Source organism: Pipistrellus hanaki (genome assembly GCF_964339955.1).
Source record: "Pipistrellus hanaki genome assembly, chromosome: 16".
NCBI lineage: Eukaryota > Metazoa > Chordata > Mammalia > Chiroptera > Vespertilionidae > Pipistrellus > Pipistrellus hanaki.
In genome coordinates this window covers 40,172,472-40,197,423 of record NC_140518.1, presented here as the reverse complement: position 1 = coordinate 40,197,423, position 24,952 = coordinate 40,172,472, and the positions used below count along the sequence as shown (strand labels likewise).

Here is a 24,952-nt window from a genome sequence, read left to right as displayed (position 1 = left end):
CTGGCTTCTAACTGCTCACCTGCCTGATCATCCCTAACTGTGGCCTGGTGACCCCCAACTTCCCCCCTGCCGGCCTGATCACCACCAACTGCCCCCCCCACCAACCTAGTCACCTCTCACTGCCCCTCCTGCCGGCCTGGTTGCCCCATGCAGCCTTCTGCTCAGTCGTTTGGTCAGCCCTCACTCACCCCACTGCCGACCTGATCGCCCCACACAGCCTGTTCGGTTGTCCGTTCAGTTGTTTTGGTTACGACGGTCACTTAGGCTTTTATTATATAGATAAAATACTGATAAAATATAGATTAAAAAGCCTAAGTGATCATTAAGGCAGAACAACCAGAACGATTGGTTGCTATGATGCACACTGATCACCAGGGGCAGATGTTCAAGGCAGGAACTGCCCCCTGGTGGTCAGTGTGCTCTCACAGGGGGAGTGGCTACTCAGCCAGAAGTTGGGCTCATGGCTTAGCAGTACTAAGCAGGAGCAAGTCGAGCAATAAGGGGCCTGCCACTAAGGAACAGCGAGCCAAGTGGTAAGGAGCGAGGGAATCTGGATTGCTAGAGAGGGATGTCTGACTGCCAGCTTAGGGGGCAGTTGGGCCTAAGCCAGCAGGCAAACATCCCCCAAGGAGTCCTGGACTGTGAGAGGGCACAGGCCAGGCAGAGGGACCCTCCACCCCCAGTGCACAAATTATGTGCACCAGGCCTCTAACATATATATATATATATATATATATATATATATATATATATACACACACACACACACACACACACACACACACACACATATATATATATATATTCATATTCCCAGGCCATACATAATTATCAACTTAAAAATTAGCCTGGTATATTCGTTCATTCACTTAATTATCTCAGTTAATTAATGCCTAATGCCTTGGCAGGGCCAGACCCAGCGATTTCACCGGCCTTATATGGACGTTCCCCTTGCTCTAAGGACTCAGTCCTGCTAAAGGGCTCTGATGAGTTACTCTAATTGGCAAGTCCCCCGGGAACCAAAACAGATAACAAAGCCTCATTTTGAAGTTGGGATTCTCTGGGGACTGATATGAACCAGATAGTTAGAGAAGGGTGGGGTAGAGGTGGTGGGCATTTGGGGAATCACCCCCCATTTGCTACTGTGCATCTTGCTTCTCACCTTGGCTGAGCCTGTGCCTGACTCAGACCCATGCCCTGGGGTTGTGTCGATCTGAGTACCTCCCGGCTGCAGCTGGTTTCCGCGACCATGTTACCATCTGGTTAGTCACTGAGACTGCTGGTTACGATGCTGACTTCTGGGTTCCACCCAGCACCTGCTAAACCAGAATCTTGAAGTGCAAGGTCTGGGAATCGGTATTTTTACACGTGCATTCCTGATGAATAACTACATTTGGGAAGCGAGACTGGAGCTCTGCCAGGAACCTGTGCTTCGGTTTCAGATCCCGTGCCCAGGATTTAGCTTCAATAGACTTTCCTTCTTGGCATCTGCTTACAACTTCCTTCACCCTGAGATGGGGGTCCTGATACCTGTGAACCGGCAGTCGGCTACCAGCACCGATCGGCTCAGCGACCAGGCACCCTTTCCCGACATTGTGGTCCACCCCATTTGCCCTGCCCCCAAGTGCAGGGACCCCAGGGTGTCTGCCCAGGTGCACCCTCTCTCGGGAGGTTGGTCGGTCAGGGATTGAGGGGCTGAGAGACAGGCTCAGAGAGTCCAGGCAGCCCCCTCCCCTCGCTGGAACCCCCCACTCCCCCACTGCTCCTGGCCCTGCTCTTCCCAGGCCCTCTGTGTGGGCTGGGGCCAGTCCAGAGCTCGCTTTAGGCCAGTAGCAAAGGGCAGAGTCTCCCCAGCCTCTATCCTCTCTGTGCAATACGCAATCATGTGACCCTGCCCCACCTGGGTCACATGATTGCGTGAGGATGCTCTCGGCAGCTGTGACGTGGGAAAAAGTGGGGACACCCTGCAGCTCCGAGATGCTAAGAAGGCGTTCTGGCACCACTGAGGAGCCCCTCCTCCTCCTCCCTGTGGGAGGGGGCCCTGTGAAGGCAGGGAGAGGAGGGTGGGGCGGGAGGAGCTCCAGGGCGGGAGCTGGAAGACAGAGAGAAGGGGGGAATGGTGAGGGTGTGGTTTTATCAGCATCCATGTGTCTGGAGGGCTCACTGTATGTCAGAGACCGTCCCTGCCTCTGACTACTCATCCCACCACCGGGCTTCTGTGGGTCACTCCACGTCACCTGGAGGGAAGGGAGGCTGAGCCCACGGCCATGGTATCCAGGGCTGCCCTGGGATCACACATGTGTGTGTGCGGCCCCAGCCCCGGGATCTTCCTCAGAACTCTGGGCGGCCTCAGCATATTCAAGGGCAGCTCTCATTCCATCTCCTCTTCCGTGACAGCGGGGTCCTGGTGTCTCCAGCCCCCTCTTCCTCGGAGCAGGGAGCAGGAGAAGTTGTTGCTCAGGGAGTGCCCTGGGCCTGCAGGGCGGTGTGCCTGGAATTGGGGGAGTTAGCTACCCCTCCCCAACCCTCCCAACTCCTGACCCTGCCCAGGCTGGACTTCTGCTGTGCATTTCTCACTGGCACCCTCAGTGTCCCGGCTGGGTCTGTGTTTGCAGAAGCTAGGCCCCGGGAAGTCTTTCGCTGCCTGAGAGAGCGGTCCTGGCCCAGGTCAGCAGCACCAGGCTGTGGCCAGGCCTGGGCGGCCCCGCAGAGCACAGTCCTTAGCTGGGACGAGCCTCCGTGTGTTCCCGCTGGCTGAGAGCTCCCCTGCTGCCCCTCCCCGGGGGTCTGTGCTGTGTGGACAGGTGGGGCAGAGTGGAAGCCCCATGGAGGGGGCGGGGGAGATATGGATAAAGAATCTCCCGGTCCAGCTGCCCTTCCTGATGGTACTAGATCAGTGGTCGGCAAACTCATTAGTCAACAGAGCCAAATATCAACAGTACAACGACTGAAATTTCTTTTGAGAGCCGAAAACTGACTTCTGGCCATGAAGTTTCAGTCGCACTATACATGCACACCTGCACGTGGTATTTTGTGGAAGAGCCACACTAAAGGGGCCAAAGAGCCACGTGTGGTTCGCGAGCCACAGTTTGCCGACCACTGTACTAGATCATTCAAGAAGCAACTCCAGGCCCGCGGGGTCTGAAAGCAGCACAGGAGTAGGGCTCCAGAGCTGAGGGGGTCATTGCCTGGGCACCCCTTTCCCCAGCTCTGCCTGAGACACCCCAGATCCAGTGTCCCGGCCCCTGGTGGAGGCAGTGCTGCCAGTGCCGCTGCAGCATGGTGAAGGCCCCCAGATGGCCGTGCCCTACTCGTGGCACACGGTCCAGCCCTGTCTCTCCCTCCCCCTCTTCCCAAGCTCGTCTGGCCTCTGCAGGAGTGGCAGGCTGGCCAGGCAGATGCGGCACACACTGGTGACTGGCTGGGCGCCTGGCACGTGTACTGAAGGCAGGTGTCCGTCTGCTCCGTCCCGGAGCCTCCTCAGTCGCAGGTGCTGGCACAGCAGCCACTGGATCCTGTCACTTCTGTGCTCCACTCTTCGCAGTGGCCGACCCTGAATAAGAGCCGGCCCTCCCCGTGACCTTGAAGACCCTGAGCAGTGGCTCCCGAACCTGGGCGAGCACCCAGATCCCCTGGGGGGCTGATGGAGACAGGCCACAGGGCCCCTCTAGAGTTTCGGATGCAAGAACTCGTCGTCGTCTTAGGGATGAGAACATGCGTGTCTGACATGTCCCAGAAGATGCTGTGCTGCTGGCCTGGGGACCCCACTTTGAGAACCATGGTCCTGACTAACCATTCCAGCCCCTGTTACTTCCAGCCTCTTCAGCCACGCCACCCGTCCTGCTGCTCTCTGCAGGTGGCAGGCACGTGCCTGTCTCTGAGCCTTTCATCTCTGTTCCCTCGGCCTGGAATTCTCTTCCCTCAGATATGTGTGTGGATGGTTCCTCCATTTGTGCAGCCACCAGCTTCCCACACGGCCCCCGAATCTCCACACACACCAGTGTGAGTCCCCCCCGTCTGTCAGGGTTGGGCTGTGTGACCCGCAGAAGTGGGGAGTCGTCACAGCGAGTCAGTTCTGAGGCTGGATTAGAAAGACATCCTGGCTGCATGCTGTCAGCTCAAGCCCTCAGGGCAAGCAGCGGCCCTGTGTGTGTGTGTGTGCGTGTGTGTGTGTGTGTGTGTGTGTGTGTGTGTGTGTACGCAACTTTGGCTCCTGCTGGTGGCCAAGAAGCCACCTGGAAGTGGTGCCTGCAGCCCCAGTCAAGCCCTCGATGATGTAAGAGAGAATGGCCTCATGGGAGAGCCCGAGCCAGAAGCACCAGGCTCAGCCACTCCCAAGTCCTGACTCACCAACCCCGGGTGACAATGAATGCTTGCTGATTTAAGCTGCCAAGTTTGGGGTAATTTGTGATGCAGCAACAGATAATACTAAATGTGCCTTTCTCAGCGAGGCCTTCGAAGCTACCGGCCCAAATTACATCCCTTCCTAACAACACTTCTTACCCCTTCTCTGCTTTATTCTCTTCAGACCTAACATGTCTTACCTACTTATTACCTGTCTCCTGGCAGGACTTCCTCTCTTCACCCCCAATAGCAGTATTTTAAATGTTCTATTAACAAAAAATGTTATGCTATATATAGTAATGCCTAATATGCTAAGTGTCTGGTATTCCGGTCAGCCATTCAACCAGTCAAAGCGTAATATGCTAATGATATGCTAAGGCTGCTCAACCACTGGCTATGATGTGCACTGACCACCAGGGGGCAGACATTATGACTGGTAGGTTAGCTTGCTGCTGGGGACCATCCTATCAGGACTGAGCGAGAGGACCGGACGTGCCCTGAGCCCTCCCCAGGTCCCTCCCTAACTGGCCAACCTCCCCATCCCTTCCTGGTGCGGATGGTGCACTGGTGGGACCCTCATCCTGGCCTGCACCCTTTCACAATCTGGACTAAGTACCCCCCTTCACCCAAGTGTATGAATTTTGTATATGGAGCCTCTAGTATATTGATATTAAAAAGTACAATAGTATCATGACCATTAGAATGTAACTGAAGAAGGAGGAGGGAGTTTGCCCTGTCAAAGGCCCTGCAGTGTTTCCGGTGCCAAGCACAGTGCCAGACACAGAGTAGGCCCTCAAATATACTAATAATGTATCCATATGTAAAATCATCTATAATAATAAAGTGTAACATGCTAATTAGACCAGATATCCTTCCCGAGACAGGTAATAAGTGTGTGTGTGTGTGTGTGTGTGTCTGTGTGTGTGTGCGCACAACTTTGGCTCCTGCTGGCAGCCGGGGAGCCACCTGGAAGTGGCGCCTCCAGCCCCAGTCAAGCCCTCGATGATGTAAGAGATTTTGGTGCGTGCCCTCCTGAGGAAGCTGGGGCTGTGAGAGAAGCCCGGGTCCCAGGTGCTGGAGGGAAGCCAGGAGAAGGATGGTCTACTCTTGCACTAATTTCGTGCATCAGGCCTCTAGTATATTAATAATATTATGATCAATAATATAACTTATATTAAAATGTATCATTTACATTGTAAAGATCCCTAAGGTTTATAATAAATATCATATTATACTGAATTAACATAATAATACTAATTTATTGGTGGTTCTCCAATAGAGAATGGTGTATGGACTCAAACAGCCCAGTTTGGCCGCAGCACCCGGAGCCCAGCTCAGAGCCCCGCTCAGAGCTCAGAGGTGTTGGTGTGGCTCACGTGGCAGACTTTGCTGTCAGACTGAGTCCCAGCTCTGCTCTTGCTGATGAGGCCTCAGTTTCTTCCACAAAAAAAAACAAAAAAAAAACAATAGTCACTGTAGCAATCATTTCATAGTGTTTTGTGACCTCTGAAGGAGACATGCGATCTGAGCCCCGGCACAGATGGAGGCTCGGGGAGTAGTAGTTTCTCATTTAACTTTATGAAGGGGTTAAATGAGAAATTAGCCAGAGCCCCCTAATGGTAAGGTGATTACAAAGCCAGGACCAAGGAAGTGCTGAGTGTCCTGGGACAGCTATGCAGGCCCTCAGGGTGCTCATGGCACCCACAGCTCCCTGCGCCCAGCATTCTCAGAGGGCTGGCCCCCCTGGACCAGGACACAGGGCTCCTGTCGTTCTCCTGGGACTCGCCTTTCCGGTTGGGGTAGAGGACATGGCAGTCCTCTGAAATCGAGTTTCCAGATGAGGAGGGACAGGGCTGGAGAAGGGGGCAGTGGGGCTACCGTCAATCTAGGAAAACGGGTGCCAGTAAAGAAGCCACGGTTGGGGTCATCACCAAACAAGGGAGAGGAAGAAACAAGAGGTGGGGGAGCAGAGAAGGTGAGAACCCCAGAAAGAGGAGTCTAAAAGAGGCAAAGGGGAGGAGACTACTGGAATCCCAGGTTCCAGCCAATACCAGAAAGCTGAACCCCCCCTAGGCTGGTACCTAGGGTTATTTCACCTGATAGCCACTGGGGGCAGCAGAGAGCCACCATGACCAAGGAAATGGACCAATCAGGAGCAAGAATCCACTGGCCTTTGGGTGGGGGGATTAGGTGAGTAAGGCATGGCTCAAAGGTGGGCCTAAGGCGAATCACATGATCAGTGTCCTGGGCCCAGGGGCTGGTTGTGGCTTTCCCATTGGAAGCCAGTGCCTCTAGTGCAGTGTTTCCCAAACTTCTCTCATGATGAGAATCACCTGGTGGAGTTGTTAAAACACAGATTCCTGAATCCCAACTAAGAAGTGCTAAACTAGAATTTTTGGGAACATATAGGTAAAATTGTATACTTAACTAGTGCTCTAAGACAGATGTTATATACAGAGCACTAAATTAGGTATGCAATTTTACCTATATGTTCTCAAAAATTCTAGTTTAGCACTTCTTAGTTGGGATTCAGGAATCTGTGTTTTAACAACTCCACCAGGTGATTCTCATCATGAGAGAAGTTTGGGAAACACTGCTCTAGTGTAAGCAGGACTCAATCTTGAGGAGGGGAAACGAAGACCAGAAGTGACTGTGGAAAATGAGTAACTTCTACCTCATGCACTGTTCGTTGTTAGAGTTATTATTGTTGTTATCTTAAGAGGGGCACATCTGTGGTCTGAAATTGACATCACTTGCCACCGTTCAGGTGTACTTTCTCTTTAAAAGTTCTATTCTACATGGGGCAGCCACTGAGAGGAAAATGACACCCTGCTGAGGGGACGTGACCATTTCTGGCCGATGGCCTTGAGGGCTGGAGTGGCAGCCTCCCTGGGGCTGGTCTGAACGGCAGTCAGTGAGTGTGTGTGAGTGTGTGTGTGTGTGTGTGTGTGTGTGTGAGTGTGTGTGTGTGTGTGTGTGTGTGTGTGTGTGTGTGTGCTGGGCGCCCCTAGTGACTGTGGGAGAGGCCTGCATAGAGTTAGAGTTGCCTTTAGGAAAAAATGCGTTCTCGTGACTTGGGTTGGACGGGAGTCTCTGAGAGAAAGTCTCACTTCTTCCATTCTGACTGTACCGTGCCTGAGAGCCTCTGGGACCTCCATGGCAGTGACTCTGTTAGGAGTCTGGATGGCCATCTGGAACCCTGGGAATGGGACCCCAGAGAATGCAAAAGGGCTTCAGTTCAGAGTGACATGGGCCCGAGATGCCACGCAGATTTGCTTTGGCTTGGTCAAGGGGCCTGGCGTGCTGTAAATGGATTAGCGAGTCTTTTATTGCAAAAGACCTGGAAGTGGCTCCCTCCCTGTGGGTGGTATGGTCATCTGGGGTGACTTTTCCTGCTACTGCTGAGGTCACACAGCCAGAGTGGACATCTGGTGGTCTCTCCAGATGTCCACTTGGCCCGGCCCCACTCCTGCCCCAGGCTCACCGTGACTTTGTGTTTGGTCAGAGCCGGCCAAGACAAGGATGGGCAAGGACAGATCCTGCAGGCATCTGCATTGTCCCTGCGGAAGCCCTGCTGGGGTCTCCAAGTCTTGGTGTCTGAGAGCCAGTCAGCACATGGGTCTTCAGAATTTAAGATCACCAATCAAAGCTACAGGGCAGGAGGACTGAGCCTAAAAGACCAGGTATCCCAGCCTCTTCTTTTTGGGTTAAGAGCTGGAGGACCAGAGAGGCAGAGTGCGTTGCCTTGGGCAGCACAGCAGACATAGAGGCAGAGCTGAGACAGAAGCCCAGTTCTTTGGAATCCCGATGGAGAAAAGTCATTGAAAGAGGTTTTTTTATTTGTTTTTATTTTTAATATTTGAGACAATTGCATTTTCAGGATTAGGAATTTTTTTATAACTAATGTTATATTCATACATTGGACTCATTTTTTTTTTAATCTTTTTGAATCCTCATCCAAGGATATGTTTTTATTGATTGGCTAGAGGCCCAGTGCATGAAATTCATGCAAGAGTAAGCCTTCCTTTCCCTGATGCCAGCATCAGCTTCCTTCCGGCACCTGGGACCTGGGCTTCCCTCTGGCTGCTGGCAGGCACCTGGGACCCGGGCTTCCCTTGCAGCCCCAGCTTTGTCGGGAGGTCTTCTGGTCTAATTAGCATTTCACCCTTTTTTTATTCTAGATGATTTTACATATGGATATATTATTAGTATATTTGAGGGCCTACTCTGAATCTGACACTGTTCTTGGCACCAGAGACACTGCAGGGCCTTTGACAGGGCAAACTCCCTCCTCTTTCTTCAATTACATTCTATTGGTCATGATACTATCATATTTTTTTTAATATCAATATATTAGAGGCCTGGTGCACGAAATTTGTGCACTCGGGTGGGGGGGGTCCCTCAGCCTGGATTGTGAGAGGGTGCAGGCCAGACCAAGGGACCCCAACAGAACACAATATGTGCTGGGGAGGACAGGGAGGTTGGGCAGCCAGAGAGGGACTAAAGGAGGGCTCCAGGGCATGTCCTGCCCTCTCATTCAGCCCTGATCTGCCAGAATCCAGCAGCTGCCCTCTGGTGGTCAGTGCACATCATAGCCAGTGGTTGAGTAGCCTTAGCATATCATTAGGATATTATGCTTTGATTGGTTGAATGGCTGACTGGACAACTGAACACTTAGCATATTAGGTTTTTATTATATAGGATATTTAGAGAGAGAGGAAGGGAGAGGGAGAGAGAAACATCTATTGGTTGCCTCCCATACACACCCTAACCAGGAAATGAACCTGTGACCTTTTGGTGTATTGGGCAATGCTCCAACCAATGGGGCAACCCAGCCAAGGTCATTGGGCTAACTTTATAAACAAACTGGATGCTGCGCACTAGTATATGGGCATGTGGCCTGAATACAAGGACTGTCTTGGGTAGAGACCATCATTGGCCTCATTTACAGAGGAGCAAACTGAGGCTCTGACAGGACCGTTAGCTTGGCCAGGCTTGCACTGGTGGTGAGAGGCAGAGCTGGGATTCAGACGCAGCAGTGTGGAGGAGAGGAGGCTAGACCCCCCGACTGTGAGTAGGTCCTGACCTCTGGATGACCTGACTTTGGAAAGATACTCACAAAAGCCTATTCGTGAAAAGAGCGTGCAGTGTGCTTCTCTGTTCTGTTTCAAAGGAACAAATCGACATATAGATTCCAAAGCGTTGTGCTGGCCTCCAAGTGGTAGGGTGACAGGTGATATTTCTTCTTAGTGGTTTTCTACTGCACCCAGTGTCACATGGTAAGAACGTTTTATTCTTCATCACGAGATAACTTTATCAGAAGCCTGTTCGTAGTGGTGAAATGGGCAAAGTAGCGTTCGGGGGACAATAACATAGATGCAGCCACGGCTTTGCTCCTGGCTGGACCGAGCAGCTGGCCACCGGAAGGGAGGCCAGCCCGGCCAGCAGTTATAATGCAAACAAGACGTAGGGCGGGAATCACCCCCTTTGACAGAGGACCATGCCCTGTGCAGACCCCCAGGCCAGGGCTCTTTCCTCTGCGCTTTGTGGTTTCATGTGACAATGGCATTTGGGGGGAATGCCCAGTTGGCAGCAAGGGTTCCAGGACCAGGGGAGGCCCATGAGTGGGCAGCCTCTAGGGATGAGAAAGGGAGGGCCCTGGGGGAACCTTTCAGAGGATCCCAGCTGGAAAGCCTCCTTCTTCTGGTCCCAGCTGTGGAAAGGGTCCCCGGCAAAGAGAATTCTGTCGTCATGGGAGATGGGAAGGGTGTGACCGCCCAAAGCAGGCTCCTGGTCCCTGGGTTTACGGAGGAAGGTGACTGGCCAGGACTATTTTTTTCAGCTCTGATTGCCCCGTTCTGCTCTGTCACCCTCTCAGGGTCTATCTTGTGAAATTCTGAAAGCGACTTTGTTTCTTTCTCCCACCAGAGACCACCTGGGAGCGCCCCAGCAGTTCTGGGATCCCGGCCAGCCCTGGCACTCACAGGAGCCCTCTGCCTCCCACAGGTACTGTGCGCCTTTACTGCTTTGGGGTCAAGATTGGGAAGGTCAAGACTTTGGATCCGGGAGTCTGAAACCTGATGGGCGATCTTAAGAACCAAACCCAGGGAGGGGCCTGGAGGGAAAGGGAGCCCTTCAAGCCTGTTGCTCCACCGGGTGGTATTGCCCTGGCGGCACCAGCAGCCATCTGATAGCTCACCTCACCCAACTCAGGTGCGCAGGGAGGGGAGTCGGCCCTCAATCCTAGCGGGTTCCAGGCCAGCCAGATACGAGAAAGGAACCCAGAGTGGTCCACGCAGGCAGGACGGGGACACGGACAGGGGAGCCTGGGCACGGAGAGGCCTGCTGTGCTGGCGGAGCTGGTCAGGGGACTTGTCCTCTTCAGCTGCTGTCCTGCTGCTGTTCCTGTCCTACTGTTCGGGGCTTCGTTTCCCAGAAGGAGGATGGGGACGGGGCAGGGAGCTGGTGGTTGGCTCAGATCCCCTGGCCCAAAGGCTGGGTGGGACAGGTTCCTGCCTTCACCTGACAAACTCAGCGAGAACCCAGTCTGCCCACCTCTGGGCTGGGTGCTGCAGCTCCCAGTGTGGCCGGGAACGATGGAGAGAGCGGAGAGGGTCAGATTCAGGGAGGAGAACTGGCCAGGTGGCTAAGGTGTCAGACTGTGTGTGCAGATGCCGACTTTGCCTCCAGGGGCCCGGGCAGGGTTTCCCCAGGGGAAGTCGGGGCAGTGCCAATCTATCAGGTCCTCTGCCCACAAGGGCTTTGCCGCCACAGACAGCTGGTAACCTCTTCTCTCCCCTTTGGAAACTCACGTGCCCGGCAGCGTCCTGAGGGCTCAGAGGACCTGAGAGGAGACGCCCCTCTAATGGGCTTCTGCCCTTTGCTTGTTGGCAATGCACACGGCAGCTCGCTCCGTCTGTGAGGGGTATGCTTCCGACCCCTCGTGGATACCGGAAGTTGCATATAGTACCAAACCCTGTATATACTGCTTTTTTTCTACATGTACACACCTACATACCTGTGATAAAGTTCAATTTGTAAATTAGGCACAGTAAGAGATTAACAACGAAACTAAAAGCAACAGAAAGTTATGAAAGCGGACTGTTACAAAAGTTGTATGAATGCCGCGTTGTCGGTCAGATGAGGGGCCTGGAACACAGCCCATCTGAGAACCGAGCACTGAGTGACTAACACGGGAGCACAGACCACGTGGAGACTCTGCACAACGGGACGGTCACAGAGCAGGATGGTGCAAGATTTCAAGCTACTCAGCATGGCAAGCAATTCAAAACTAGGCATTGTTTCCTTCTGGAACTTCCTACCTAGCATTTGTGGAGTGTTGGAGCCACGATGAGGGAGACACTGTCCTTGCCTGTTAGACTTCTCAGGCTCTAATGCAGTGACTCTCAGCTCGGGGAGTTTCTGCTGAGCAGGGGACATGGGCGATGTCCGTCACTTTGGCAGTCACCATTCGGGAGGTGCTACAGGCACTGGTGGGTCAGGGATGCTGCTACCACCCACAATGCACAGGCTGCACAGCTCCAGCACAGAGCATATCCACCCCGAATGTTAGTAGTGCCAGGTTGGGAGCTCTGGCCCAGGGCCACCCAGAACTTTGGGTCAGTGCCGCTCAGGGTCACTGGGTGACAGACCACAGCTATTGCCGTGAGAAGCAGCGCAAAACCCACTGAACCCCAGTCCCTTGACCTGAGACCCACCTTTTGTTTTCCCCCCACATTCCAATACAGGGTCAGATAAAAGTAGGATCGAGGTTGTGAGCATATGAAACACAAAGTTGATTCTTGCATTATTATTTATAATTATTGAACTACTAGAGGCCCGGTGCACGAATTTGTGCCCTAGTTGAGTCCCTCGGCCTAGCCTGGGGAATCAGGCTGAAACTGGTTCTCCAACATCCAGAGGTCCCATATTGCCAGAGGGTGCAGGCCAGGCCAAGGGACCCCACCAGTGCACGATGGGGCCAGGAGGGACGTGGGAGGTTGGCCAGCCCGGAAGGAACCACGGGGAAGCTCCAGGGCATGTCCGGCTGCCCATCTAGCTCAGTTCTGATCGATTAGACCAGTGGTCAGCAAACTGAAGCTCACAAGCCACATGCAGCTCTTTGGCCCCTTGAGTGTGGCTCTTTCACAAAATACCACGTTGCAGGCACGCACGCATGTACAGTGTGATTGAAACTTCATGGCCCATGCACAGAAGTCGCTTTTCAGCTCTCAAAAGAAATTTCAATCATTGTACTGTTGATATTTGGCTCTGTTGACTAATGAGTTTGCCGACCACTGGATTAGAAGGATCCCAGCAGCAAGTTAACCTACCCGTTGGAGCGTATGCCCCCTGGTGGTCAGTGCATGTCATAGTGAGCAGTTGAACAGCCTTGGCTTACCATTTAGCATATTATGTTAAGCGGACAATCAGACACTTAGCATATTAGGCTTTTATTGTATAGGATTTTCCATATAAACAGCTGTCCACCTCCTTTTGCCCCGTCCTGCATGTTGGAGGTCAGGTGCTTCCTGCAGTCAGTGGTGGCTGCGGTTTCATTGGAAGCATCGTTCTCCTTTCTTAGGGCTTTTACCATGAGGGTGACTCTGACCGGCAGTGCCCGCTCAGACTTGGGAAGTGACACCTTGCATCTCCTTGCCAGGCTCCGCGGTGCCCACGCATAAGAAGAGGGCCCAGGAAAGAGCAGGACTGGGTCCACCCAGGCCTCCAGGGTGTGGTCTGTGGTGCTCTCTACCCGGGCGTGAACCCACCCAGCCCTCCATCCCGTCTGGGGTGGAAGGGAAGAGAGCCCATCTGCGAGGCTAGAACTGGTATTTTGTGGAAGAGCCACACTCAGGGAGCCAAAGAGCCGCATGTGGCTAGCGAGCCGCAATTTGCTAACCAGGGTCCTGGGGAAACAGCATCCCCGGAAGCCAGGTCAAAGCGGGGTTCCACTGAGGATCAGGGAGGCCATCCTCGGAACCTGTGGAGCCACCAGGAGGGGGTGCTTCTCCTGAGCAGAGGACCCTGGGAAGGGAGCTTCAGAGTCCAGCCCCCCTCCTCCCCGCCCAAGCCACACTTGCTTCTGCAGCTGAGGAAGCCTGAAGGCATGCCGCTCTACAGGGAGCCAAGCCGGCCTTCACTCATTGCAGAATTAGCTAGGCCCTAGGCCAGACTGCACCACTGACTTCAGGGGAGGCGATGGCACCTCCCCCCTACCCCACCCCCGCTTGGAAGGGGCTTGCATGTCCCTTTAGCAACAATGTCCCCGTCACCAGGGCCCCAGGGGACTCCCCAAGGCCTGCTTCGTCTTCGATAGCCTGGAGAAAGCCCCAGTCTTTCCCCATTCACAACCACTGGGCACGCGTATCGTGAGTTCTATGGTGGGGAGTACCGTTTACATCTCAGACAACCAGGGGAGACGGTGAGGACCCGGCGGCCAGACAGGTCTTCCCAGACCGGAGGCCACGGTTGTAACACCGCTCCTCCAAACAGACCGGGGCAGACGCTGCACGCACCCAAGGCGGTGAGCGTGATGCTGGAAGGGCAACTTCCAGGGCCTGGGCGTGGTTACGGCGATGGCTGGGGAGTCGGGGGCAGGGACCGTGCCTTCAGGGATGCTGAGCACACACTTGCTACCGCGTTTGCCTGGCTTCAGACCCTGTCTTTGACAGCCACCGCTGTGGTTCCCAAAGTGGGTTCCACGGCATTCTGCCCAATTCAGGGGCTGCTTTCCTATAAGTGCAGGAATACTGCCAGCTGTTGTCTTGTTTGAGATTTACAGAATAGATCTGTGGATTTTTAAAAAATATATATATTTTATTGATTTTTCACAGAGAGGAAGAGAGAGGGATAGAGAGTTAGAAACATCGATGAGAGAGAAACATCGATCAGCTGCCTACTGCACACCCCCCACTGGAGATGTGTCCACAACCCAGGTACATGCCCTTGACCGGAATTGAACCCTGGACCCTTGAGTCCGAAGGCCAATGCTCTATCCACCAAGCCAAACTGGTTTTGGCACATCTGTGGATTTTTAAAGGCCTGCTGTGAACAGACCAGTTTAAATCTGAATAGGGGAGGCACTTGTCCAAACTCTATGGACCTTTCCCTTCACCCTGCAGAACCGAGGCCGTGTGGCACTGGCGGGGAACGTGGTATTCCACCGGGTTGAATGTGGGGTGGAGGGTGGGTGGAGGAGACAGATTCAGGAACAAGGCCCTGGGCGCCCAGGGGTCATAGCCTTGAGGAAAGAAGTGCCTGTCTTTATTCCAGAGAGAAGGGAGGCTGGGCCAGACCTAAAGGAGAGAGGGGGTGTCCGGGATGACACCTCGTTTGGAAAAGGGGTGCTGTAGGGAGCAGGGACCTGGGCGGTGGGTCTCAGGGTGAGCTGTTGCACCATGGATCCCGGGCAGCAGGAGTTGCAGGCTCTTCTGTTGCTGTGTGTCTCTTCTCAACCCTTTCTGTGTTCCTTTTCCACTTTTAACCACTTCCCTCCTTGCGCCCCCCCACCCCACCCCCCCACCCCTGCACAAATGCCTCCTTCTCCTTTCTACCAAGTATTCGCCCGCCTCCTGCGCCTCCCAGGCCCCCTCCCTGCCTGCCTGTGCCGCTGCCCGCAGAGAGGCAGAAATGCGTGCTTGTGAGCGTTTCTGTTTGTATCTGAAGTTACTCGATAGAGCTTTCTGTTCCCTCTTCTTCTCTGCAAAACAGCTCATCTGGCATGTTATGTTTTTCTTGCATCCCCAAACTAACTTATGTTCCTCATGGTTATGAGTGATCCTGGTCCTTGGTCAATTTCATTGAAGCCCCTGCTTCCCCCTGAAGCCGGAGGCCTCAGAGGCACCCACCTCTGGGCTCATGGGTTTGGTGTGTAGGCCCTTGGTAAGTGGGGAGCCTGGAGGACGGGGAACCCCACTGCAGGGTGCTGCGGGAGGGCCATGCGGCTCAGGTCCCCGCTGTCACTGTCCTCGTGTGCCGGGGACGGAGAGCGCAGCGCAGCGGGACAGGGTGTCCGAGGAGGGCCGCTGTCTGCAGACAAGTGGTTGAATGGAAAATTATGTTTTCTTCCCCAGTAATTGTTTTGACATGAGCAGCAATTAGCCAACAGCTGACAGGCCAGAACTGAAGTGAGAACAAGAGACTGGATTAGAGGCAGAATGTCCTGCGTCAGACAGCTCCTGGGTCAGACAGCTCCGGGTCAGACAGCTCCTGGGTGCCGGGTGCCATGAGCGGCGGGACTGGGAGCCTGGGAGCCTGGAGAGGGAGAGAGAGTGGTGGGTGAGGGTGCAGTGAAGGGAGTCCATGAAAACAGGGGGGCAGCCTCTGCCCTCAAGAACTTGGGGACAACCTTTGTGTACAGGGATCCCACACTCTCAGAGGTCTTGGCTGACGGGAAACCAAAGCCTGCTCCCTTGAGAGCTTCCAGACTCTGTCGTCAGTCAGACTGAGTGTGGTTCTGTTTGTTGTTGCTTTTGCTAGATTTGGGGATCGGGTGATGCTGGCATTGTGTGTAAACTGGGAAACGGACCGCATGTTCCTACAAGATATGTGGTGCCCGAGAGTTAGGAGGAGTTTGCCCATACAACCATCTGGGCCCAGTGCCTTCGGGAGGGTGGCCCCTTTTCAAAGATTTTACCCATTTGGGCATGTCTGGTGTCCTCTGAAACCATGTGGCTCATGCGAACCTTAGGGAAGGCTCTGTGTTTATTACACGGGATTATAAATCAAATGCTGTTGCGTTAAAGAGCGTATCTCTGCTATGTGGGCTGTGCTTGTTTTCTTTCTAATTCTCAGCTCGGTCTCTTTCCCTCTCAGTTACAAAGCTGGTCTGCGTTTTTCATTGTTGTGACCCTGCCCCGCCCCCCAACACAGAGAGAGGACCAGCGGGTCCTTCCCGCCATCCTGCCTCCCGAGCTCAGGCATTCCTGTCGCCCTGTTTCCACCTCTTTCTCCTGCTTTCCTTTGCTGTATTTCCTTGGCTTTGGAATCTTCTCTAGGTTTGTAAACCGAGTGTTCATTTCATTTGTTTTTATTTGCCCTTGGCTTTGGTAATGAAATAAGGAAGGCTATAGATTTTCCTCCAGATACAATTCAGGCCTCGTCCCATTTGTTTCCGATACGTTCTTCCTCATTATTTTCTAAATATTGTGAGCTTATCGTTTTAAATTCCTCGTTGCCCTCAGATTATTTAACAGGGCATTTTCTTACCTTTCTAAGCCTCTGAGAGCTGAGGGGATGGGAACTTGTATATTTGCTCTTTTGTTATTAACAACTACTTTTACTACTTTCTGCTCAAAGAGTGTAGCTTGAGTTATTTACGCCTCTTGCAATTTATTGATACTTTATTTGTGGCTTAAATATGCACAATTTTTATTTTAATGTTCCATGGCTTCTTGGCAGAGATGTTATCATTGTGTGTAGGGTATTATGTTTCATACACCCAATTCAATCAGCCTTTGAAATTAAGTTACCGAGATTTTCCACATCTGAGCTCTGCCCGCTGGGTCATGGGTGAGAGCCGGGCTCTGGGCTTCCTGCTGATGCCCGCGTCTCCAGCATTTGTGTTTTTCCATCTCAGCGCTGTGCTGCCTGGTCAGTAACCTTCCCAAAGGCCATGCCTTCCCGTTTCGTGGCATTTAACATCATCCCAATGCCCTCGGGGCACAGTTTATGCCTCTATGAGTAGGTGGTCCTCACGCCACCTCCCCCGACAGTCTCTGAAGCTCATGGAACCCTGCCCCCCCTTACCTGGGGGACTCCTGAGTAGTGCCAGCAGTTGACCAGCTGCCTGAGGGGAGTGCGCTGCCCATGAGGGGTTAATTTATGTCTTGTTGCTTCCTGAGCCACTCCACTGTGTGTGTGTGTGTGTTTAATTTTTGGAAAAGCAACTTAAGGAGGATGTCAAAATCACCTGGCTAGCCGAAACCAGTTTGACTCAATGGATAGAGCATCAGCCTGTAGACTGAAAGGTCCTGGGTTCGATTCCAGTCAAGGGCATGTACCTTAGCTTCGGTCACATCCCCAGTAGGAGGTGTGCAAGAGGCAGCTGATCGATGATTCTCTCTCATCGATGTTTCTAACTCTCTATCCCTCTCTCTTCTTCTCTGTAAAACGTCAATAAAATATATTTAAAATTAAATTAAAAAAAAGATCACCTGGCTATTAATTGGCAAAGCAGTTGTCATGGAAACCAGTAAACACACTCCTCACATGCACTGTGGCCGCAAGAAAGGGGAGTTCTCAGAGCGAAGTTTGTCACAGAGCAACTCCTGGACAGTGCTGGGGGTCTCCTGACCCTGGAGAGAGAGAGAGAGAGAGAGCGAGCCCTTGCCCAGCACCAGTGACCACAGCCGATGGCGTTTCCAGAGATGGCCATTGGATGATGTGGCCTCAGCTCTTCCAAGCACATTCCTTCAAAAAGAAGCGTGTTCCCCCACGAGTTCAGTCATTGGGTGCCGGGGGGGGGGGGGGGGGGGGAGGGAAGGGAGGGCGGAGAGGGGGTGAGAGATGCTCGAACCCCTTCTCCAGCTCTGGGAATGCGGGTGAGGCCCTGGGACAGCCCTCCCAGCGCCGGGCCCGGAGGCGGGAGAAGGGGCGGCAATGGCGGGAAGTCTGTGGCCAGCACCGCATTGAGCCGTGTTTCTGTCCCCACAGTGAATGGATACCACACCTCAGGGACCCCAGCACACCCTCCTGAGACTGCCCACATGAGTGTCCGAAAGTCCGCCGCCGATCCCCAGGTAAGGGGTCCTGCCATGGGAGGGAGGGGCAGGTGCTGGTGCAGGGCCAGGGAGGTGTCGGGAAGAGGGGTGCATCAGGGGGTGAGGTGGCTGCACACAGTCCACGTCCGCCCAGAAGAGAAAGTCGTTGATCCACCTGGTCACCCCAGTCACCACGCTTGGAGGAGAGCAGGCAGCCGTGGGCAGTTGGTGCTGGAAACTGGGGTGGTTTGGTGGTGGGATTGTAACTGTTGCGAGGTCAGTGGTTCTGTCCTGCTGTCTGGGCTCCTGTTAGCGAGTGAAGATTTTCCCCGATTTGAAAGATTTGGAGAGGGCCAGGCCATTGTCCTTTTCAACATCCCCTTCCTCCCCCAGGCGTCCCCACATGGAATTCTGTAAGATGCAGTAGACACTGACTAATCTAGCCCAGAGACAGCACGGGGTGGAAGGATCGGGAGTGTGTTTTAAATTCCCAGGCTGTCTTTGCATTCCTCATCTCCATCGACACGTGTGCGTCTGCACGAGGGCGGTGGCAGCACGGTTCCCGTGTCACAGGGAGGTCACAGGTGGTTGAGTGACACCTGTGGGTGGCCATGGTCAGACCAGACCTCGGGGCCAAGCCCCCTGGCTCCCGGCTGCAGGAGGCTGCGTTGAAGGAACTGGGGACTCGTCTTAATTGTCCAGTCTGTTCAGAAATTATCTGGATGTCCTCTTTGAAGCCTCCAAGCTCATCCGACCTTTCCAGGATTTACAGTGCCAGGCCCCGAGGGTGGTGGTGATAATGATGATGATGATAACAACAGCTGCGTGCTATCAACAACAGTGGGTGGTACCTGCCAATCATGGAAAAAAGGAGTGGGGGTAACTGCAGCTAGCTAAGATGTGGCACTTAGCTTTAATGCAGGCGAGAGCGCTCATTTCCAGAAACGTAATTCAGTTGTTGTCCTAGGAGGTGGAGTGCTGGGCTCAGGTTCAGTTCAGTGAAAACTCCGGGAATGAACCTGGGCATTCCCATGGGCTCAGGCTTCTTATATCAGGACTAGAGGCCCAGTGCACAAATTTGTACACGGGTGGGGTCCAGCCCGCCCAGCCCCAATTGGGGCAGGTTGGGGCAGGGCCTGTGGGGAGGAGGGGAGAGCGGGAGGTTGGCCGGCCAGCTTACCCAAATTGGGGCCTGATCAGGGCCAAGCCAGCTGGGGAGAAGGGCCACAGGTGATTGGCTGGTGGGCCCTGCCCCCTATCGGGGTGGTGGGAGCTGATCGGGGTGGGGCCGGCCATGGGGAGGGGCTATGGGCGGTGGGACAGCCATCCCTGCCCTCAAATGGGGTGGGGGGCCGATCGGGGGCCAGTGGCCTGAGGGAGGAGCCATGGGAGGTTGACCAGCCAGCCCCACCCCTCATCAGTGGCAAGGGAGGAAGGGGAGGCTGCAGGCGGGCCAGCCATCCCTGCCCCCTATTGGGGCGGGGGGTGATCAGGGCAGGGGCCAGCCTGGGGGAGGGGCTTCAGGCAGATTGGGGTGGTGGGGGCCCATCGGGGCGGGGCGGGCCAGGGGGAGGGATTTCAGGAGGTTGACCAGTTGGCCCTACCCCCTGATTGGCCTGTTTGCTGGCCACAGTGGGTGTCATAGTAACCAGTCCTTCTGGTCATTACAGTGTTCTGGTTGTTGGCTTTATATATATATATATATATATATATATATATATATATATATATATATATATATATATATAGACTAGAGGCCTGGTGAACAAATTTGTGTACCAGTAGGGTCCCTCAGCCTGGCCTGTTGGATCAGGCTGAAACTGGCTCTCCGACATCTCCCGAGGAGTCCCAGATTGCCAGAGGGTGCGGGCCAGGCTGAGGGACCCCTCTAGTGCACAGTCAGGGCCAGGGAGGTTGGCCAGCTGGGGAGGGACTGTGGGATGGCTCCATGGCATCTCCAGACCATCTTGCTCAATCCTGATCTGCTGGACCCCAGCAGCAAGCTAACCTACTGGTTGAGGCAACTGCTCTCTGGTGGTGAGTGCACGTCATAGCAAGCAGTTGAGCAGTTTTAGCATATCATTAGCATATTATGCTTTGATTGGTTGAACAGATGACCGGACACTTAGCATATTAGGCTTTTGTTATATAGGATGGACTCAAGAAACACGTGAGCTTGTTGTTAGAATGCAGATTATGGCTCAGGAGGTCCAGGAAGGGGGCCGAGGTTCTGCATTTTTAGCCGGCACCCAGATGCTGCTGCAGGTCGGGGCACACCTCGGGCAGCGAGGATCTAGGCATCGGCGTCGATGCACACACGTGTGTGTGTGTGTGTGTGTGTGTGTGTGTCCCACACCCCTGCTTATGGCAAACGTCATGTCACTTCCTGCTGAGCCCCAGGTGGCCTTCCTCGCAGCCTCTGTCTGTCTGACATGAAGCTCATTTACCAGCTGCCTGAGGCGTATGTTCTGGAGACGGCAGCCTAAATCCTGCTGGGGCTTCTCAGCCGCTGGAAAAGCTGGGGCTGCCCCGGGCGTCTTCAGGAAGAACATTGGAAATGAGCCCCATCATTCTCCCCTCCCTCCTAGGACATGGCTCTCTCCCCCCGAAACACCGCAGAGTGGTTGCTCAGCCACGTAACACGTCCTGATGACAGCCTCTCAGAAGCCGTCTGGCTGCGTGAGAGTCAGGCCTCTGATCCCAGAGCCTCCCTTTCCGAGTCCCCTGTTGGAGGGACTTAGAGTTCTGGTTGATGTGTGACGTTCACTCCAGCAGCGTGCACAGCACGGCGGCACTGGGTCCCATACCTGTCCAGCTCCAGGCCCGGGAGGGAGGGATTGTGGCACCAGGCAGCCTGCCTACCAGTGCCGTCCTGCCATCAGTAAAGCATATCCTAACCAAGGAAACAAGGGCTTAGGAAAAGGCTGGGAACATAATTATGAGTGGGGAAAGCAGAGCCCAAACTGCATGTCCAGTCGGTCTCCTATGGGTAGGAAATCTACATGTGAGAGAGAAATAGCTGGAGGAAAAACAAACCAGACCTGGATCGCGGTTCCACTGCCTCTGAGACTGTGGTTCCCGATCGGGGGGCGTTTGGCAGTGTTTGGGGACATTGTGGTTGTCTGAGCCAGGGCGGCAGTGTTGCTGGCTTCTACTTAGGAGGGGTCAGTGGTTTTACTGACCATCCCGCAGTGCACCGGACAGTCCTTGTCATGAAAAGACGATTCCGGTTTGAAAGGATGAATGGTGGTCGAGGTGGGGAAGCCTTGGTGTTGGCGATTTTTGTTGTCTTTATGCTTTCCATTCTTTTTCAAATTTCCTGAAGTGAATACATTTTGCTTTTATGGGAGGTAGATAGAATGAGCATTATTGTTTTTTTAAAATATATTTAATTGATTTTTTTTACAGACAGGAAGAGAGAGGGAAAGAGAGTTAAAAACATCAATAAGAAACATTGATCAGCTGCCTCCTACACACTCCCCATTGGTTATATGCCCACAACCAAGGTACATGCCCTTGACCAGAATCAAACCTGGGACCTTTCAGTCCGCAGGCCGACGCTCTATCCACTGAGTCAAACCAGTTTCGGCAAGCATTATTTTTTTAAGAAGAAGTTAGGGTACCGGTGCTGGGGATGCAGGGAAGGTGAGCCCCGGGGACCCGGCCTGGGCAGGCTGCGTCTGCTCGGACACGTGGCATAGCGTGGGTTCTTCGGGATGGTGACGTTGGCAGTGGAAGGATCATCCAGGTGACAAGGAGAAGTCATGCAGTGCATGGAGGGGGCAAGCACGCTCTGTGCCCAGGTGCCCAGGCTGCTAGACAGAGCATTGTCCCCCGAGGCTGGGGAAGGCTTCGTGAGCTGCGGGCTGGCGTCCCCCGTGGATACAGGGGCCTAGAGGCCAGGCCTGGGAATAGGACCTGAAGGCACTGGCAGAGGGTGCTACCAAGTACATCCAGCTCTCCCCAGCCTGCATGGTGGTGACTCCCCACCCAGGCTGTCAGTTATCATCAATAACAGTTACGACTCAATATTTGATGAATGAATGGGCAAGTGAACACGTGGCTATTTGCAATGCAGGGTGGGGGTGCACCAAGTAGCTCGTTCAAACCCCCTGCCCCCCCCCCTTGTGTTCTTTTCTGCTACTTGATAGCTGCCTCTCTTTGAACAAGCTCATCAGGAAGATTAGAATGTTGGGGGTAGGGGGGCGCGAGGCGGGAGGGGCAGACCCAATCTTTATGGAAACCAGCAGTGTGTCCCCGCTCACTCTGCCCTGTTGTGGGCAAGACTGATGGCTGGGTGTCCATCCGCCCCAGGAGGCCTGCCTCTCCTCACAGCCCTAGGAGACCTTCATGGCTGGGCACGGGTGGTGGTGATCGGGCGCCACCCAGTGGAAGTTTTCAGGTCTGCAGCCCCGGGCAGGCTGCCTGGGTACTGGGAACTGGGGCCCACCTGATTGCACAGGCCAGGTATCCAAGGTCTTGCTGGCCTTAGCCTGTCCCCTGCCTGCCTGGCTACCCGGGGCTGTGCTGGTGGCACCCTGTCAGACCCCTTAGCAGGTGTGAGGAGGGCAAGGGACCTGCCCCCAGTGCCCAGGCCTTCCCTGACCCCCCTTTCCATGGCTCTGGCTTTCCTGGAACCTGCCCTCAGGAAGGCACAGGGGAGAGGAAAGGGAATGGACGAAAGGACCTATCGGAGAGTAGTGTCTGGGTAGAAAAGGGGTGAAATACTGAGCGTTCATTTGCTTACTCCCGCCCCCTCAGTGGCACTTGCTCCATCGTGCACATCCTTCCTGGTCAGGCACTGGTCTGGCAGGAGTAGCCCCCGCCCTGGGGCAGGGTCACAGCTGGGGCTGGAGGAAGACGGAGAGAAGTGGTGGTTTCACTTCACAGTGATGGAGCTGGGGGGGGGCGGGGAAGTGGGTGCCATGGGGCCTGGCGGGTGGTGGGGGGCCATACTGGGAATGTCAGGGAAGAAAGACTCCTTCAGCCGAAACCGGTTTAGCCCAGTGGATAGAGCGTTGACCTGCGAAATGAAAGGTCCCAGGTTCGATTCCGGTCAAGGGCATGTACATTGGTGGTGGGCACATCCCCAGTAGGGGGTGTGCAAGAGGCAGCTGATCGATGATTCTCTCTCATCGATGTTTCTAGCTCTCTATCCCTCTCCCTTCCTCTCTATAAAAAAAAATCAATAAAATATATTAAAGAAAGAAAGAAAGAAAGAAAGAAAGAAAGAATGAAAGAAAGAAAGAAAGAAAGAAAGAAAGAAAGAAAGAAAGAAAGAAAGAAAGAAAGACTCCTTCAGAAAGGTACTTAAGCTAAGACGAAAGATGAGCAAGCAGACGGGGAAACAGCAGTCCAGGTGAAGGGAACAGCACGGGTGAAGGGAACAGGACCTGTGGGGGCCCGGAGGCAGAAATTGGGAGGATCCACAGAGGCCGTGGGCTGCGGTTCACTAACTAGCAGGTGTGGAGGAGGGGCGGGGTGGGGGAGTGGAAGGGGAGGCTGGAGCACCTGACCGGGCCTGTGGTGAGGAGCTTGGATTTGGTCCTAATCGTCCTGGGAGCCATTGAGAGGTTTCCTCTGGGTCCTACCTCCCGAGGGGTGGGACCCAGACTAGTCACAGGGCAAGGAGACAGGAGGACAAGGAGACACGCGGAGGAGAGGGGTCTTGTGAGTCAGTTGTGAGGGACCCCTCCATCCCCCGCTGCAATGTACCAACCACTGTCGTCAGCCGGTCCTCACCGCACGGTGACAGCTGGCGGCTCAGGCGGGGCTGGGAAACCCAGCTGGGAGTGGGGAGGGGGGCTTAAAAAAGGGAAGGAGAAAAACTTTCCAGAATCATAGGCAAAGGAAACTAAAAAACAACAACAACAACAAAAAAAAAACGCACTTTGCTACGGACATTTGCCAACATTTATAGAAGCAGAAGGATGGCTACAAGAAAGGGCCACAGGCCTTCCATTCACCTTCGACAGTTATTCCGCCAGTGCTGTTTCATCTATTTTCCCAGTCCTTCCCCCTGACCCCTCGGGGATTATTGTAAAGCAAATTCCTGACATATTAACTGTAAACGTTCTATAATGTGTCCAAAGGGGAAGACATAGCCCCAACACCAATAACACGCTTAGGGACACACTAATTTAGTCACATCACCTGACGCATGTAATCCACATTCAGATCCACCGTTGTCCTCAAAACGACGTTTATCCCCACTTTTCTCCGCAATCCAGGCTCCAGTCAGGTCTCACGCCTGAGTATATTGGTTGCTCTAGCTCTTTAGTTTCTCTTTCTAAGACATCCTTATTGAGGTATAATTTACATGTCACATAATTCACCCATTTTAAGTGTACAACGCACTGGGTTTTAGTGTGCAATAGTCACAAAGGTGCACCACCATCATCATGATGAATTTTAGAATATTTCATCACTCCAAATAGAATCCCATGTAAGCCTTAGGCAACCACTAAGCTACTTCCTGTCTCCACAGGTTTGCCTAGAACCATACCATATGGTCTTCTGTGCCTGGCTGCTTTCACACTTCACGGTCCATTAATGTAGCATGTGTCAGCCCTTGGTTTTTTTTTTAAATAGCCAAATAGTCTTCCATTGCATGGAGGTACTGTTCTGTCTAAGCTATCACTTCGGTCTCTCTTATACTTCCTACGCATTTGTTCTTTTTTTTTTTTTTTTAATATATTTTATTGATTTTGTACAGAGAGGAAGGGAGAGAGATACAGAGTTGAGAGATACAGAGTTAGACATCGATGAGAGAGAGTCATCGATCAGCTGCCTCTTACACACCCCCTACTGGGGATATGCCCGCAACCAAGGTACATGCCCTTGACCGGAATCAACCCGGGACCTTTCAGTCCCCAAGCCGACGCTCTATCCATTGAGCCAAACCG

General features: G+C 53.6%; 1 protein-coding gene across 4 annotated transcripts in view; it reads left to right on the top strand.

Moving 5' to 3' along the window:
* Positions 1-24,952, top strand: part of GAS7 (growth arrest specific 7) — a gene marked incomplete at its 5' end in the record, with an annotated part of 195,460 nt that overhangs the window by 137,772 nt on the left and 32,736 nt on the right. For all 4 annotated transcript variants that reach the window (XM_084863929.1, XM_084863932.1, XM_084863930.1 and 1 more), the window contains 2 exons: positions 10,273-10,350; positions 18,001-18,086. In XM_084863929.1, coding sequence (XP_084720055.1) covers positions 10,273-10,350; positions 18,001-18,086 — 164 coding nt within the window. The remainder of the gene's footprint in view (positions 1-10,272; positions 10,351-18,000; positions 18,087-24,952) is intronic.